Source organism: Lottia gigantea, assembly GCF_000327385.1.
Source record: "Lottia gigantea unplaced genomic scaffold LOTGIsca_13, whole genome shotgun sequence".
Taxonomy (NCBI): Eukaryota; Metazoa; Mollusca; class Gastropoda; family Lottiidae; genus Lottia; species Lottia gigantea.
Genome location: NW_008707425.1, coordinates 1,743,945 through 1,758,732, shown reverse-complemented (window position 1 = coordinate 1,758,732; position 14,788 = coordinate 1,743,945). Strand labels below are relative to the sequence as shown.

The 14,788-nt window shown below is 31.1% G+C and overlaps 3 protein-coding genes across 3 annotated transcripts; all 3 read right to left on the bottom strand.

The window, feature by feature from the left end:
* Positions 1-1,166: 1,166 nt before the first annotated feature.
* Positions 1,167-2,542, bottom strand: LOTGIDRAFT_157164 (hypothetical protein; the record flags this gene model as incomplete). The annotated part of the gene is made up of 2 exons (XM_009048944.1): positions 1,167-1,897; positions 2,059-2,542. 2 exons carry the CDS (start codon positions 2,540-2,542, stop codon positions 1,167-1,169), a joined length of 1,215 nt encoding a protein of 404 aa, XP_009047192.1.
* Positions 2,543-4,119: 1,577 nt separating this feature from the next.
* On the bottom strand, positions 4,120-5,506 carry LOTGIDRAFT_157163 (hypothetical protein; the record flags this gene model as incomplete). The annotated part of the gene is made up of 2 exons (XM_009048943.1): positions 4,120-4,276; positions 5,181-5,506. 2 exons carry the CDS (start codon positions 5,504-5,506, stop codon positions 4,120-4,122), a joined length of 483 nt encoding a protein of 160 aa, XP_009047191.1.
* A 4,947-nt stretch (positions 5,507-10,453) lies between these two features.
* LOTGIDRAFT_111468 (hypothetical protein) lies at positions 10,454-10,639 on the bottom strand (the record flags this gene model as incomplete). The annotated part of the gene is made up of 1 exon (XM_009048942.1): positions 10,454-10,639. A coding segment is annotated over one exon (186 nt), but the record flags the coding sequence as incomplete, so codon positions are not given.
* Positions 10,640-14,788: the final 4,149 nt, after the last annotated feature.

Genomic DNA, 14,788 nt, shown 5'->3' with positions numbered 1-14,788 from the left:
AGATAAGGTGAATAACATCGGAAAAAAGTTTATTTGATATGAATTTATCCATATTTTTTAATTCATCAGAGATAATCTTGTCAATAGTCTTGTCTAAAATCTTGTCTAAAATTTTCACTTGTATGAATTTTTTATCGTCTACAATTTCAATTTTATTCATATTTTTAAAGCAACTATTTTTAACTAGGAATTTTTATTGTCTCGAAAAAAAAAAAATTATAATGAGCTTTGATTACCACTAGCCTTTTTATGGAAAATCATTTTTCCTGTGAAATACCAATAAGAAATATTCGAATTAGCATGATTACCATCCAGCGACATGAAGAATTCGACAAAAGACATGTGATCAGGACCTACAAATTTTATGTCTTGTAGGTATTTTCCATCATGAGTTACCTTTCCATCTAATTCAATTTTTCCGTTAAATGATACAAATTCATCAACGACTTGCTCAATAACATTGGAAAAAAGTTTATGTGATATAAATTTATTCATATTTTTAAAGCAACTATTTTTAAAGCAACTATTTTTAACTAGGAATTTTAACTTTTATTGATGATATTTCTACATCAAATTTATCTAAAATTTCATTGAATTCTTCTAATTCTTCAATGGTTATGTTCTTATACTCTCTCGATCTTTCGAAAAAAATAAATAATTTATTAAGATATGTATTTAAAATTTTTGTTTTCCTTTTATACTAAGCTTTCTGTTTTGATGTAAAACCTAAAGTAATCAAACCACAAGATGAAGTTTGAACGGCAGCGAACGAGGCTAATACTGTTGGGACGATGATTGGAAGCATTAATCCACCGGTTACAGCTGTTGCCACTGTTATCCCTATTGTTAAAACTGTACTTAATGTTTTGAAAACAGAATCGATTTTACTCCATGTTTTTCTACATTTGTTGAATTGTTTTAGTTTTTCTTTTAGTTCGTTTTGTTTTTCTATCATGTAGTTTTGTCTACTTTCGAGTTCCATTTTTAGGTAATTAAATTAAGTGAATTTCTGATATAGCTAAATCACTAAAAAAATGCATACTTACTAAGGATATTTGTTCTTTCGAATCATTAATCTTATTCAGATGAACTGAAAATTTTGATTTAGTGTTAATATTTAAAAACATAGTAACAAATGTATCATCTCTTATTAAAAATTTTTGATTTTATTGACTTTTATGAATATCGAGTGAGATAAATATATCATTATCATCAACAAAATATAGTTTTACGTATTCAAAGTCTGTTGCTCGTAAAAACTGATAATTGATTAGTTCTTTTTGTGGTTCTGGATTTCTAATAATACTTGCTGATGGTGGAGTTTCCGTTTCCAATAACATATTAAAATCATTCAATGAAAGTACATCTTCTTCATTATCTGGTATGATTAACATTCTAAACCTATCTATATATTTTCCACTCGTTTTAATTTCATATAAGTGACGTCTCTGGGTGTTTTCATCGTTAATTTCTAATTCTTTAGTTTCTACATTTGTTGTACCATTGATAAACTGAAGAACGTTAAATTGAGGTTTAGATGAAAATCCTGGGTTTTGTCTTAAGAATATTGAATCAACTTTTACCTGAAAAGGAAAAGTTATTTCAATTGTAAGTTTTCCTCGAAATCTAAAATACATTGGTTGATGATGTCCAACATCATCTGGTTCAAAAATTGTTTTGGGATAAATAGTATAATTTGGAACAGAATATACTCTTATATTTGCTGTAAATCCATATTTTTTATATTCAAAGTCTTTTGATTTATCAGTATTATCAGTAATAGAAGCATCTTCAAAACTCAAACTTCTAAATGGAAGAGTAAAATAATATGATTCTTTCTTGAGAAACTTTTTTTCTAATGCTAGTATATTTTTATCCTGTTTTAAAACTAGGTTATCTGTTGTTGAATAACACTATCATCAATGTTCTGTATTTGTTGTTGAATATAGGTTTTGATTTCGTCTATGTTTTGTATTTGTTGTTGAATATTTGTTAGTTCTTTTTGTAATTCAGTTTTAAATTTAGTTAATTCCCGTTGCAATTTGTCTTCACTTATACCTGGATTAATATTGGCTATTAGTTGTTTAAGATCTATTTTTTGCTTTGTAATCTTATCATCTAAATTAGATATTAATGAACTTAAATTTTGTAATTGAGTTTTATCTACTGCATTGACTAATTGTTGTTGAATAAACTTTTTTAAACTTGTTACTTCTTTTTGTAATTTAGTATCATCAATAAAATGTTTATTATTTAGTTGACGTTTGAAGAATCTTTTCACATCGCCTATTCTTTCTTTTAAATGGTTTTTATTTACTTCAATTAAATTTAATTGTTCCATTAAATATTTCTTGTGAATGGCATCATTATCGTTTTCCGGAGACTTTAAATTAGTTATGCTAAAATTGTTCATATCTAAATCACCTTGAAGAGTATCTCCGATTTGATCCAGGAAGTAAGGTTTCGCTTTATTTATCCACGCTGTAGTGTTAGGTTTTTTGGTTTCTAAAGATAAAGAACCTAATCCAAACTTATTCGCCATTTTTATTGAGTTAAATTTATTACAATTTCTTCAAACTGTTTTCCTAAACTCAACTGATATAAAACCCAAAGTGAAAGTTGACCACAAAACTTTTGTCCCGGTAATTGAATTTGAAATGTTGAACATTTGATTGGTTTATTAGTCAATTGGATTATCTCTTCAGTGGGTTCTAATCCATAAGAATCGAAGAAATAAAAGTCAGAGTCTTTGTACAAAGCAGAATGATGAACTCCTTTTTGATTGGAAGTATGTATATTTGTTATAGCGTATAATTTACCTTTCTTATCCTTGAGATCATTTATTTCATCTTTCATACAATAATAAAACAGTGATATATTTAACTCATTCGCCCATTTCATAAGTTGAAAGTTTGTGGTTGTATCGGTTCCATATTTATCGAGAAATTCATTCATTTTTAAAAGTCGGTTTTTTGAAGTTCGTTTTGATAAAACCTACCTATGATTTGTTCTTTGTCTTGATTGATTAATTCATATGTCGGAGGTGATGTGGTGTTTACTTTATCAACGATGAATATTTCGTTCATCCAGTATCCAATGTAACCTTTTTCGAATTTACTTTTATATTTGAAAATAAGAACTCGATCTCCAACTTTAAATTTGGGTTTGATATTTAAATTCTTTCTTTCATTTTCGTAGTTATGTTGCGCGTTAATTGACTTTATAATATTTGGATTACTCGAGGCTTGTGTTGGTGTGACACCTATAGATGAATGAATTTTGTTATTGTATTCGTCGACAACCTCTGGTAATATTTTAAGCCATTTTTGGGATTTCAATTCCGTGAACTTTTTGAATAATTTATTTTTTAGAGTCCTGTTAAATCTTTCAATAACTACAGCTTTACCTTCGTTATGCGTACTGTAAATTTCAAATCCCAGAGATTTCATATTTTTGTTATAAAATTCACTTCCTTTATCTACCCAGTTTTTCTGTTAGATTGTTTCATAATCGTTTCAAATGCGTGTTTGACTGATAATCCCGTTTTGTTTTTCAAAGGAATAACCCATACATATCTCGTATATAAATCTATAACTGTTAAACAATATTTAAATCCTCTTTCGACTGGCATATGAATTAAATCGGCTGACCATATTTCATCTTTTTCAAACACTTTGACTTTTAAAAAGTTTTTAGTTTTTCTAAATTCTTTATGAATTTCATCCGCCAATCCCATACCTAATTTCATCTTTGCTTTTAACAGTTTAATGATTAATGCTCTTTCCATTCTCTCTTTGAAAGTTGGATTTGGAATATTTTCAAGTTCTATTATCATTTGTTTGTCTGCTTCGTGTCTAAACTTTATGTCTTTATTTCTGTATAAAATATCGTGTTTGAGCGCAGCGGCGTCAACTCTATTGACTGGATCTTCCCCTAGTTTGGGTTTATCGTTTTCGTCTAATCGCAGATCTAACCTTGTGCCTGCACCTGTATAATTATGCCCTGGGAGATGTTTTTCTCCGGGATATTTCGCCCATGGAAATCCAGGAAGAGAACCCAATGATTTTTGTATATCTCCTGAACCGAAATAAGTTTTTGGAGGGTGAGCGACCATCATTTTTATCCTATAACTTTAAAACCTTTTCCTTTCCTTTCTTCTAATCTCCTGTTTCGAAGTTCTCTTATTAGTTCTAATTCTGTCAACTCGTTAGATTGTTTCACTGTATCGCTTATACTCTTTCCTGCTTCAGCGATTGAGCCGATGGCTTTCACTCCGCTTGAAATGAGTGATTTGTTTTTTGAAATAAAGCTAGCTACTTTTGGAATTATTGTTTTACCTAGAGAAAATAATGAAGAAAAGATACCGTCGCCCGAATAATCTTCGAATCTGTGTTGTTCGTGTTTTAGAATCCTATTTTTAAATGAGTTAATTTAGTCTGTTTTTTATCCAAAAAGAGTTATCTCCCATCTACTAAAAATGTTATTTTATATAAGGGTATTTTTAATATGCTTTTTTTTTGATGGAATGTAGGAAATTGATTGAAGGTGTTTTTGGTGTATGAAATGTAGGGTTGTAAGAATTTATGAAATTTAGGGAATATAGGTGTAAGAATTTAGGTCTTTTGCTGTAAGAAGTTATGAAATGTAGAGAATTTAGGGCTTTATGTTATGGGAGCTTTCAATTAGGGGCGCATGAAAAGGGGAAAACCCATGAAAAGGGGAATTCCCATGAAAAGGGGAAAACCCATGAAAAGGGGAATTCCCTTTTATGCGACCTAATTGAAACCTCTAGTACTTTCAGTTGAAACAAATCTTCGACTGCAAGGACATGTACTCCTCCAAAAAAAAGGAGATCCTTTAATATCTTGCAATCTTCTGTTAATGAAATTCATCATTCTATTTCCAACCATAGATATTTCATCAATAAAAACCACTTTCAAACCTCCAAGCTGTGTTCGAATGGTATTTAATCTACTGCAATCCAAACTTTTATATTCCATATTTTGATTGGCTGGAATCTTCAAAGCACTATGGATAGTATTTCCTTTAATATTGAATGCCGCTTTACCAGTAGGTGCTAGCAGTAACTGTCTTATCGTCTGATAGTCATCACCAGCTTTTGATTTATAGTAGCGTAGTAAACTTTGATACAATGCTGTAGTAACAAAGCCTTTACCTACACCAGCCCCACCACTTGGTTTTCAGATGTCTTAATGACACGTAATGTGTCATTTACAAATTTCATTCTGAGATAGACATTTAGAGATCTCATCAAATGTCTATACTCATTTTCTGGCATCTCGTACAATTTTATGGCATCTTCAGTGTCTTGTTTGGGTATACCAAGATCTGGACCAATGTCATATTCAAATTTAACAGGCTCGCCCTTCTCTTTCAAAACATCTATATTATCCTGTTCTTCTTGTTCATCTCCTCTCTCAGGCTGTTGACCTGAAGGGACTTCTTTGTCCCAGGCATAATCCAAATTATCTTTTTCAGCAATCATTGCTGTATCAACAGCAGATCTGTTATTTTTAAACAAAACCTGCTATTCTGTCTCTCATTTCTTCAAACCATTCAGCATAAGAAATATGATTTCCAATTAAGTCTACAAATTCATCTCTCCAGGGGAGTATAGAGCATAAGCAACTCTCTATAATATTTCTCAGGATCTTTATCAATGTTAAAATTGACATATCTTTTCACCCTAGGAACAGATCGTTTTAACGATTTGTTTGTTTCATCATCTTGATCAGAATCAGAGTCATGCTCTTCAGCATTTTCTATTAAAGTTTCAAGTTCAACATTTTTAGAACGTTTAACATAACGCTTTCTTTTATCATATGATGACACAAACTGTGCTAGTGTTATGTCTTCCAATTTTTTAGGCCTTTGCTATAACGAGATATCATATTGCTAGACTGCACATATTCATCATCATCTTCTAACTCCTCTAACTGTTCCTTAGTTTTAAGGAGTTTCACTCTATCATTAGGAGGAGACGTGTTTACAAATACAACTTCTCTAGATGATTTTCTCATAGATAATTGTAGTATAATGTAAACAGCCTTCTGGGCACTAATTTCAATATTATTCAAAAATTTATTTCCGATCGCCTTTACTTGCTCACGGATTCCACCATTTCCCTTTCTTACTTCATCACAAGCTTTGCGTAAAATATCGCTTATACCCCTTTGTGATTTTGCTATGTACGAAGCAATGTACATTGCACAAGCATAGACATCCAACACAAATTTTGGACATGTGGAAAATCACATTCAAGTGGTTCTAAAATTATAGTCTCTTTCATAGGAGGTTTGGGAAAACCAAATCGATACAAGTGTGTGAATGCTTGTGAGTTTGATATTTCACAAACTCTGCCAAATTTTCATCCTCCATCATTCTACTGCATGTAATTGTAGAATCAACAAATTTACAAATTTCATCATTGCTACTTTCACCATAGACAGGAGCTTCAGCACACCACAGCAATGTATGGATAACAAACACTCAAGCCAAATTTCGTTAAAATCCGTCAAGAAATGTGCCTTCTAGAGTGTTTACAAGCTAAAAATTGAACGCCTTTTCAAGAATAATGGCAATAACTCATACTCAATATTTTTAGATTCTTCTGATTTTCAATACCGTTCATCCTTGGGTGATTATGAACACTCACACCAAGTTTTGTCGAAATCTATCAAGAATTGTGTCTTGTAGAGTGTTTACGAGCAATTGTGGACGGACCGACGTACATGGGTGACGACAATATACACCCCCCATTTCATGTGGACGTATAAAAAAGATAGCCTTTAAATTAATTTTTGGCTTTAAGTACAATACTGATTTGGCACTGAACCTTAAAGGCGTAATATATTAGACATTAGAACCAGACATAACTTTAATTCGAATAATTTTTTTTATAAAACTATAAACATTTCTCCTAACTACCTTCCAAGCATATAAACAAACCCCATATTCGATATAAAGATAGCTTGCCAGGCAAGGTAATATACGCCCACTAGCAGCTTTGATTTTGAATAAAAATATTTAGCAATACAGTAACAATCACCAGTATGAAATATTCAACCTTCAGTCATACACTTCTTTTGAACTCTTTAGGGCGATAATGAATAATATTGAGTTTGAGTTATTGCCCTTGTTCTTGAAAACGTGTTCAATTTTTAGCTCATGAAAACTTTAGAAGGCAAATATTCAATCTTCAGTGCGGGACTAAATAATAAAAGCAAGTTTTGTCAAAATCCAGCAACAATCATGCCTCTTAGTGTGTAAGAGCTAAATTTGAAATCGATTTCAAGAACAAGGGCAGTAACTCATACTAAATATTTTTCAATTCTTCTGATTTAGAGTAGGGTCCATCCTTGGGTGATTACAAACATTTACACCAAGTTTCATCAAAATCTGTCAAGAATTGTGCCTTCTAGAGTGATTACAAGCTAAAAATTGAACTCGTTTTCAAGAGCAAGGGCAATAATTCATACTAAATATTTTTCGATTTTTCTGATTTTCAATAGAGCTTATCCTTGGGTGATAACAAACACTCATGCCAAGTTTTGTCAAAATCTGTCAAGAATTGTCTCTTTCTAGAGTGTTTACAAGCTAAAGATTGAATGCGTTTTCAAGAACAAGGGCAATAACTCATACTAAATATTTTTTGATTCTTCTGATATTCAATAGGGTTCATCCTTGGGTGATTACAAACACTAACATCAAGTTTCGTCAAAATCTGTCAAGAATTGTGCCATCTAGAGTGTTTACAAGCTAAAAGTTGAATGCATTTTCAAGAACAAGGGCAATAACTCATACTAAATATTTTTCGATTCTTCTGATTTTCAATAGGGTTCATCCTTGGGTCATTACAAACACTAACATCAAGTTTTGTCAAAATCCATCAAGAATTGTGCCTTCTAGAGTGTTTACACGCTAAAATTGAACGCGTTTTCAAGAACAAGGGCAATAACTCATACTAAATATTTTTCAAATTTTCGATAGGGTTTATCCTTGGACAAAAACGAACACTCATAGCAAGTTTCATCAAAATCTGTCATGAATTGCATCTTCTAGAGTGTTTACGAGCGTTTCAAGAACAAGAGCAATAACTCATAGTAAATATTTTTTGATTCGTCTGATTTTCAATAGGGTTCATCCTTGGGTGATTACAAACAACCATACCAAGTTTTGTCGAAATCAGTCAAGAAATGTGCCTTGTAGACCGACGGACGGAAAGAGGTGACGGCAATATACGCCCCCCCCATGTCGTATAAAAAGGCATAACGACCTAAAAGCTATGTTATGTTTTTAAACAGTTTGACTGTCGGATTGTTTAGTTAAAACTTTCAGATAATATATGTTATGAGACAAGTTTCTTAAAATTTTTGTGTATAGTTATCATAAAAACCAAAAAAATATTTTGACTAACAAAAAGATAGCTTGGGTTGCAAGGTAACATACGCCCACTGGCAGCTGTCAGAAATAATAAAACAGTCTTTAGTGACTAAAGTACGAATTTTCTCATATTGAAGAAATTATTCATGCTAAATAATTCCACAAAATAACCCAAACACAACAAACAATTAAATCACACAGCTCTAATCAAGGGCAAAAAACAACTTTTGACGCGTGTTTACAAAATCAAGGGCAATAACTCAAAAAATGTTCATCAAAAATATCTCTTGTTAGAACTTGTCCGAGATCTTATCAATTCCAATGATAACACCAAGTTTCATTAGAATCGGTTGAAAACTGTAGCTTCTATTGTGCTCACAAACAAATTTTAACGCGTTTTTCGTAAGTTAATGGCATTAACTCAAAAACATTTCATCGAAAATGCATCAAGTTAGAACTTGTCCGAGATCTCATCAATTGCAATGATCACACCAAGTTTCATCAGAATCGGTTGAAAACTGTAGCTTCTATTGTGCTCACGAACAAATTTTGACATGTTTTTACAAAGTCAAGGGCATTAACTCAAAAACTGTTCATCGAAAATGCGTCAAGTTAAAACTTGTCCGAGATCTTATCAATTCCAATGATCACACCAAGTTTCATCAGAATTGGTTGAAAACTGTTGCTTCAATCCTGCTCACGAACTATTTTTAACAAATTTTGACGCGTTTTTACAAATCAAGGGCAAAAACTGTTTATCGAAAATGCGTCACATTAGAACTTGTCCGAGATCTTATCAATTCCAATGATCACACCAAGTTTCATCAGAATCGGATGAAAACTGTAGCTTCAATCCTGCTCACAAACTATTTTTAACAAATTTTGACGTGTTTTGAAGTCAAGGGCAATAACTCAAAAACCGTTCATCGAAAATGCGTCAAGGTAGAACTTGTCTGAGATCTTATCAATTCCAATGATCACACCAAGTTTCATCCGAATCTGTTGAAAACTAGCTTCAATCCTGCTTATGAACTATTTTTAACAAATTTTGACGCGTTTTAACAAAGTCAAGGGCAATAACTCAAAAACCGTTCATCGAAAATGCATCAAGTTAGAACTTGTCCGAGATCTTATCAATTCCAATGATCACACCAAGTTTCATCAGAATCGGTTGAATACTGTAGCTTTAATCCTGCTCACGAACAATTTTTAACAAATTTCAAGTCAAGGCCAATATTTCAAAAACCGTTCATCGAAAATATGTCAAATTCGAACTTGACCGAGATCTTATCAATCTAAAGCATCACACCAAGTTTGATCAAAATCAGATAAAAACTGTAGTCTCTGTAGTGCTCACAAGAAATGTTGACGGACGGACCGACGGACAGGGGCGACGACAATATACGACCACATATTCATGTGGGCGTATAAAAAGTAGAATGCTCCTTTGTACTTTCACATTTTACTATAGTCCAACAAAGATATTTCTACTTCTGAAATGTTTCATTACATATGAAACCACAGCTTACAATATACATCCAAATTTTCATTAAGTAATTGCTTAATAACATTCTTATCATGACAGATACCCAATATAGCTTCATAAATTGATCATTGATGATGGCTTGTGAGTCAAGAACAAAGGCAATAACTCAATTTATTCTGTCAATAATTGTGTCTGATAGACAGTCAATAAACAATTGTTGATGGAGACAGACCAACAGACAGACATGGGCGACGCCAATATTTCATGTGGGCGAAAAAAAAAGTGACATCACCGAATTTCAGACTAATATTTCATGTGTCTATCAATAACGAAGGGGAGACTTGTTGGAAACAAAAAAAAAAGAATGAAATATGTTAGAATGAGGACCAGTTTATTTCTACAACAGATTTTAAAAGCACATTACTAGATTTGGACCTTTGAAGAGCTTTGTAAATTGAATTGTGTGTCTTGCACCTCATTGTATATTTTCCTGCAGACATAAAAAACCTACAGAATGTTTCAATCAATCATCAGTGATCTTAAAATCTCAAAATTTACTATGATTTAACTAGATCTTACCTTATCCTTAAGTAGTCCATTAGCACCCATAACATTTTCAAAAATATGCTTCCCAACATGGGAATCTACAGCACTTAAAGGATCATCCATTAAATAAACATCTGCATCATTATATACAGCACGGGCAAGGCTAACTCTTTGCTTTTGACCACCACTAAGATTAATACCCTTTAATATAAATAGAAATAAAACTAAAACTGTTCCCTTAACAGTATTGATGCAGGGCTTGTTTCGACAAACAGGTACATATGAAGGTGAACATATTACGACACAAATTCAATATTATAATCAAATTTAAATTTGGATTATAGACATACACATAAATAAAAAAGTTGGTAATGTGCATGCGCACAACAAACCAAGTTTGATGACATTTGAATAAGGAATATGAAAGCTGTTCATGCTCAAAAATATTTTCATCCAATTTAAATTTTGATTATACACAACTATACCAAGTTTGATGAAATATATATAAGAGATAAGGAAGTTGTACACTTCAATATTTTCCTGCGAAGCACTAATCATTTTTATAAGTATATACCAAGTTTGAAGAAATTCGGATAAGAAATAATAAAGTGGGTCAATTAAGCAGTGGGCGTGGTTCCTTGGTGTCTCAGTAAGTTTAACTTACATCATGACACCTTTAACATTATTTTTTTTTATAATAATTGATTAAATTGGTCAAAATCATTTCAATTTGAAAAAATTATCTATTCCCTATAATTAATAAGCAATAATGTTTGCAGTAATTTTTTAAATAAAAAATTGCAAATGTTTTCAATGAATATATAATAATAATTAAACTTTTGTCTCATCATTAAAATTATATTTCATTCGAGACGTTTCAACTATAGGGGTTTTTACAATCGTATGATTGTAGAGTAACATCATAATAATTATAGAAATGTTTCCCAAATATTCTGAGTTTGATCTTCTTCCTTTTTGTTAGCAATAAACTGCTCTGTATTAATTTGACATTTGATATATGCGGTCATAGCGTTAATCGATAACTTATGTCCCAAATTTTTACAGTAGTAAATATAATATTTTGCAAGAAAAGTAATTGAGTTTGATAATTTTGAGTGATTTCGATTATGAAATAGAATATTTTCGATATTATAAACAATGTTATTATCACATTTTGACAACAAATCTTCGATATAATTCCATAATGGTTCAACTTTATTACATTTTAAAAAGAGATGCTTGTAGGTTTCTTCATATATTTCGCAGAAGGTACATAATTTATTATTCGATTTTTTTATTTTAAATAAATATGGATTAATATTCAATATTCTGTGTAAAATTTTTATATTGCATTTCAATTATTTTGGATTATGTATGGACTGTCTAGCTATATGTGACTCCAATTAAATATAACATTTGGGTAGTTTTCCTGCCATTTTATTTCATTTTTATGTAGACAAATGTCTTTTGTGAACAAAATATTATAGATATGTTGATTTCCAGTTTTATTTGAAAGATTTTTATAAAATAAAGATTGTTTCGGCCCCATAACATATTGTTTATTTCCATCAATCATCATGTTTAGATTTTTACATTTTTGTTTTAATCTTTCGTAGTCTAGATAAGTGCCACATTTTAAATTTAATACCTTTTTGAAATCAGAGAAGGAATAAGTACTGCCATCATTGTCTAATAAATCAGTATTTAACCTAACGCCTCTATGTAACTATGTCTACACAAAACAATTTCCAAGAGTTAAAGACATCTTTCCAAAATAGATTCTCAACATTAAGATAAGACAAATAAAGAGCACCACTAGCAAATAACATTTGATTAAAATTTTGAAAGCTGTTTGTAAAATATTTATATTTGTCTTGATTTTGCCATAAGCGTTTTACCCAGGTAATTTTTAAAGAATGATTAAAGACTCGGATATCAGGCACTCTTAGACCTCCTACAGAGAAATCTTGTTTCAGTATATCACGTTTAATTATATCTGGTTTATTTTTCCATATGAACTTAAAGAAGAGATCTTCAATTTCTTTAAATATTTGTTCTATTGGGCTTGGTAGTGATTGTAAAAGGTGTATAAATTTGGGTAGAACCAATGATTTGATGACACAAACTCTTCCCATTAGCGTCAATGGGTGCCATGACCACATATTCATCAATTTTATTAAACTTTGTATATGTTGCTGAAAATTTATTTTGCCAATGTCTTCTAAATTAGTATTAAATATGATACCCAACATTTTAAAATTCTCTGTTTCCCAAATTAAGTTTTTATCTTGACATGACCAATCCACACTGCTTTAGTTTTATTAATATTTGCCTTAAGACCTGACATGGAGTAACAATTATCTTAAGTCTTTAATGTTTCCCTTAATGATTTATTTGTGCCATCTAATAGAACTGCAGTATCATCAGCAAATTGTGATATCAATTTTTCATCATTATTAATTACAATACCTTTTATATTTTTATTTCCTTTGATTAAAATTGATAGAATTTCCGCACATATTAGAAAAAGGTATGGTGAAAGAGAAGAGGGTCCCCATGGCGCATCCACGACCCAGGTTAAAAAAAAAAGGTGACCATTTTGTGAAATACACGATTCAGTTTTTGTATAAAAGACCTCCACCCAGCGCTTCAGAGAATGACCAAAATTAAAAATATTCAAAGTTTTTTGCATAAAATTCCAACTTACTGTATCGAAAGCCTTCTCGAAATCAATCAGGAGGATTAGACCTGGTATTTTTTGCCTTGCTGTTTCAAACATCACATCGTATAATAATCTTGTATTCTCTCCTATGTAATGGCCTGGGATAAAACCCGTTTGATCAGTAGAAATAATGGAGGGCAGGACAGACTTGATTCTTTCAGCAATACAAGCAGACGCTACTTTATAAATATGTGACATTTTGTAGTGATATGGGTCTCCAATTTTTAAGATATAACCATGATTTTTCTGGCTTTGGTATACATGTTATTACACCCTTTCATTGTGTTTCACTAAGCAACCCTGTTGTGTATCCAAAATTAATGGAATTTAGTAATATATTTCCAACCTCATTAAAGAAGAATCTAAAGAATTCTACAGTATAACCATCAAGTCCGGGAGATTTGTTTAATTTCATTTTTGATAGTTCTGCTAATGTAATAATTACTTCTAAACTTTCTTTCTTGTGAATTGTAAACACATTAAATTTAGAAGATTGCCAAATTTCATTATCAAAGATATCCTTAGTATTTTCTGAGTTTTTAGAATACAATACTTTATAAAAAATTTTCTTGTTCGTTCATTATTTCCATTTGTCCCATAATTCTTTCCCTTTTGTCATCCTCTAACTCCTTAATGAATTTTGTTGTATAGTTTTTCAAGTCCCAAAAAGTAATTACTAGGCTTTTCTCCCTCTTCGTACCACTTTGCTCTGGACCTAATTATTGATCCCGATAAATTCACTTGCCTCAAATTTTCTAGATCTTCTTTCATTTTCGTATATTCTTCAACATTGTTTGTTGAGAGACATTTCTCTATTTTCTGTATCTCTGTTTCTAGTTTTGGTTCTCTTTAGATTTACGTTTTTTTAGACTTGAGTAGGAAATAATAATTCCACGAAGGTAAACTAATAATGTTTCAAGAAAAATTTGGTCATCAATATTGAATTGCATATTTAAATTTTCCAAAATAAAGCTATCTGAATAAGGGGTAAGACCATATTGTCTTTTCATGAAAAGTATTTCTTTTTTTATAATTTCTACAAAATCATGATCGCCAAGCAATGAGTTGTTAAATTTCCTGTATCCTGGTCCTCTACTAAAACAGGTAGTATTTAATTTTAAATTTACCATGGAATGATCAGTCTTGTAACCAGGTAGTATTCTGGCTTCTTTAATAAATGGAATTAAATCGTTTGAAATGATGAAAAAGTCTGGCCTGTTTAAACGGTTGTCGTTGTCGCCATATATCATATAAGTCATATTTTTCTATAAAGTTTATTACCTTTTGTCTTGATTTAGGGTTGTTAACTCTCAAATAGTTTTTTGAATCAACATACGAGTTTAGAACCAAATTCCAGTCACCCCCAATTACTAAGTAGCAGTTAATAGCTTTTGAAATTAATTCCTCGATTTCCTCGTAAAATTTGGGACTATCTTTGTTGGGACCATACAGGTTTAAAAATGTAAATTTTCTTTATTGATTATAGTTTTAAGGAAGAGAAAATTACCATTATCATCCATTATTGTATCTATAATTTCTAGTTCAAATGTGTTCCGAAACAAAAAAACAATGCCCCTTGAATTGGTTTTATATGGGCATATCACACAATTTTTACCCCATCCTAATTTTAT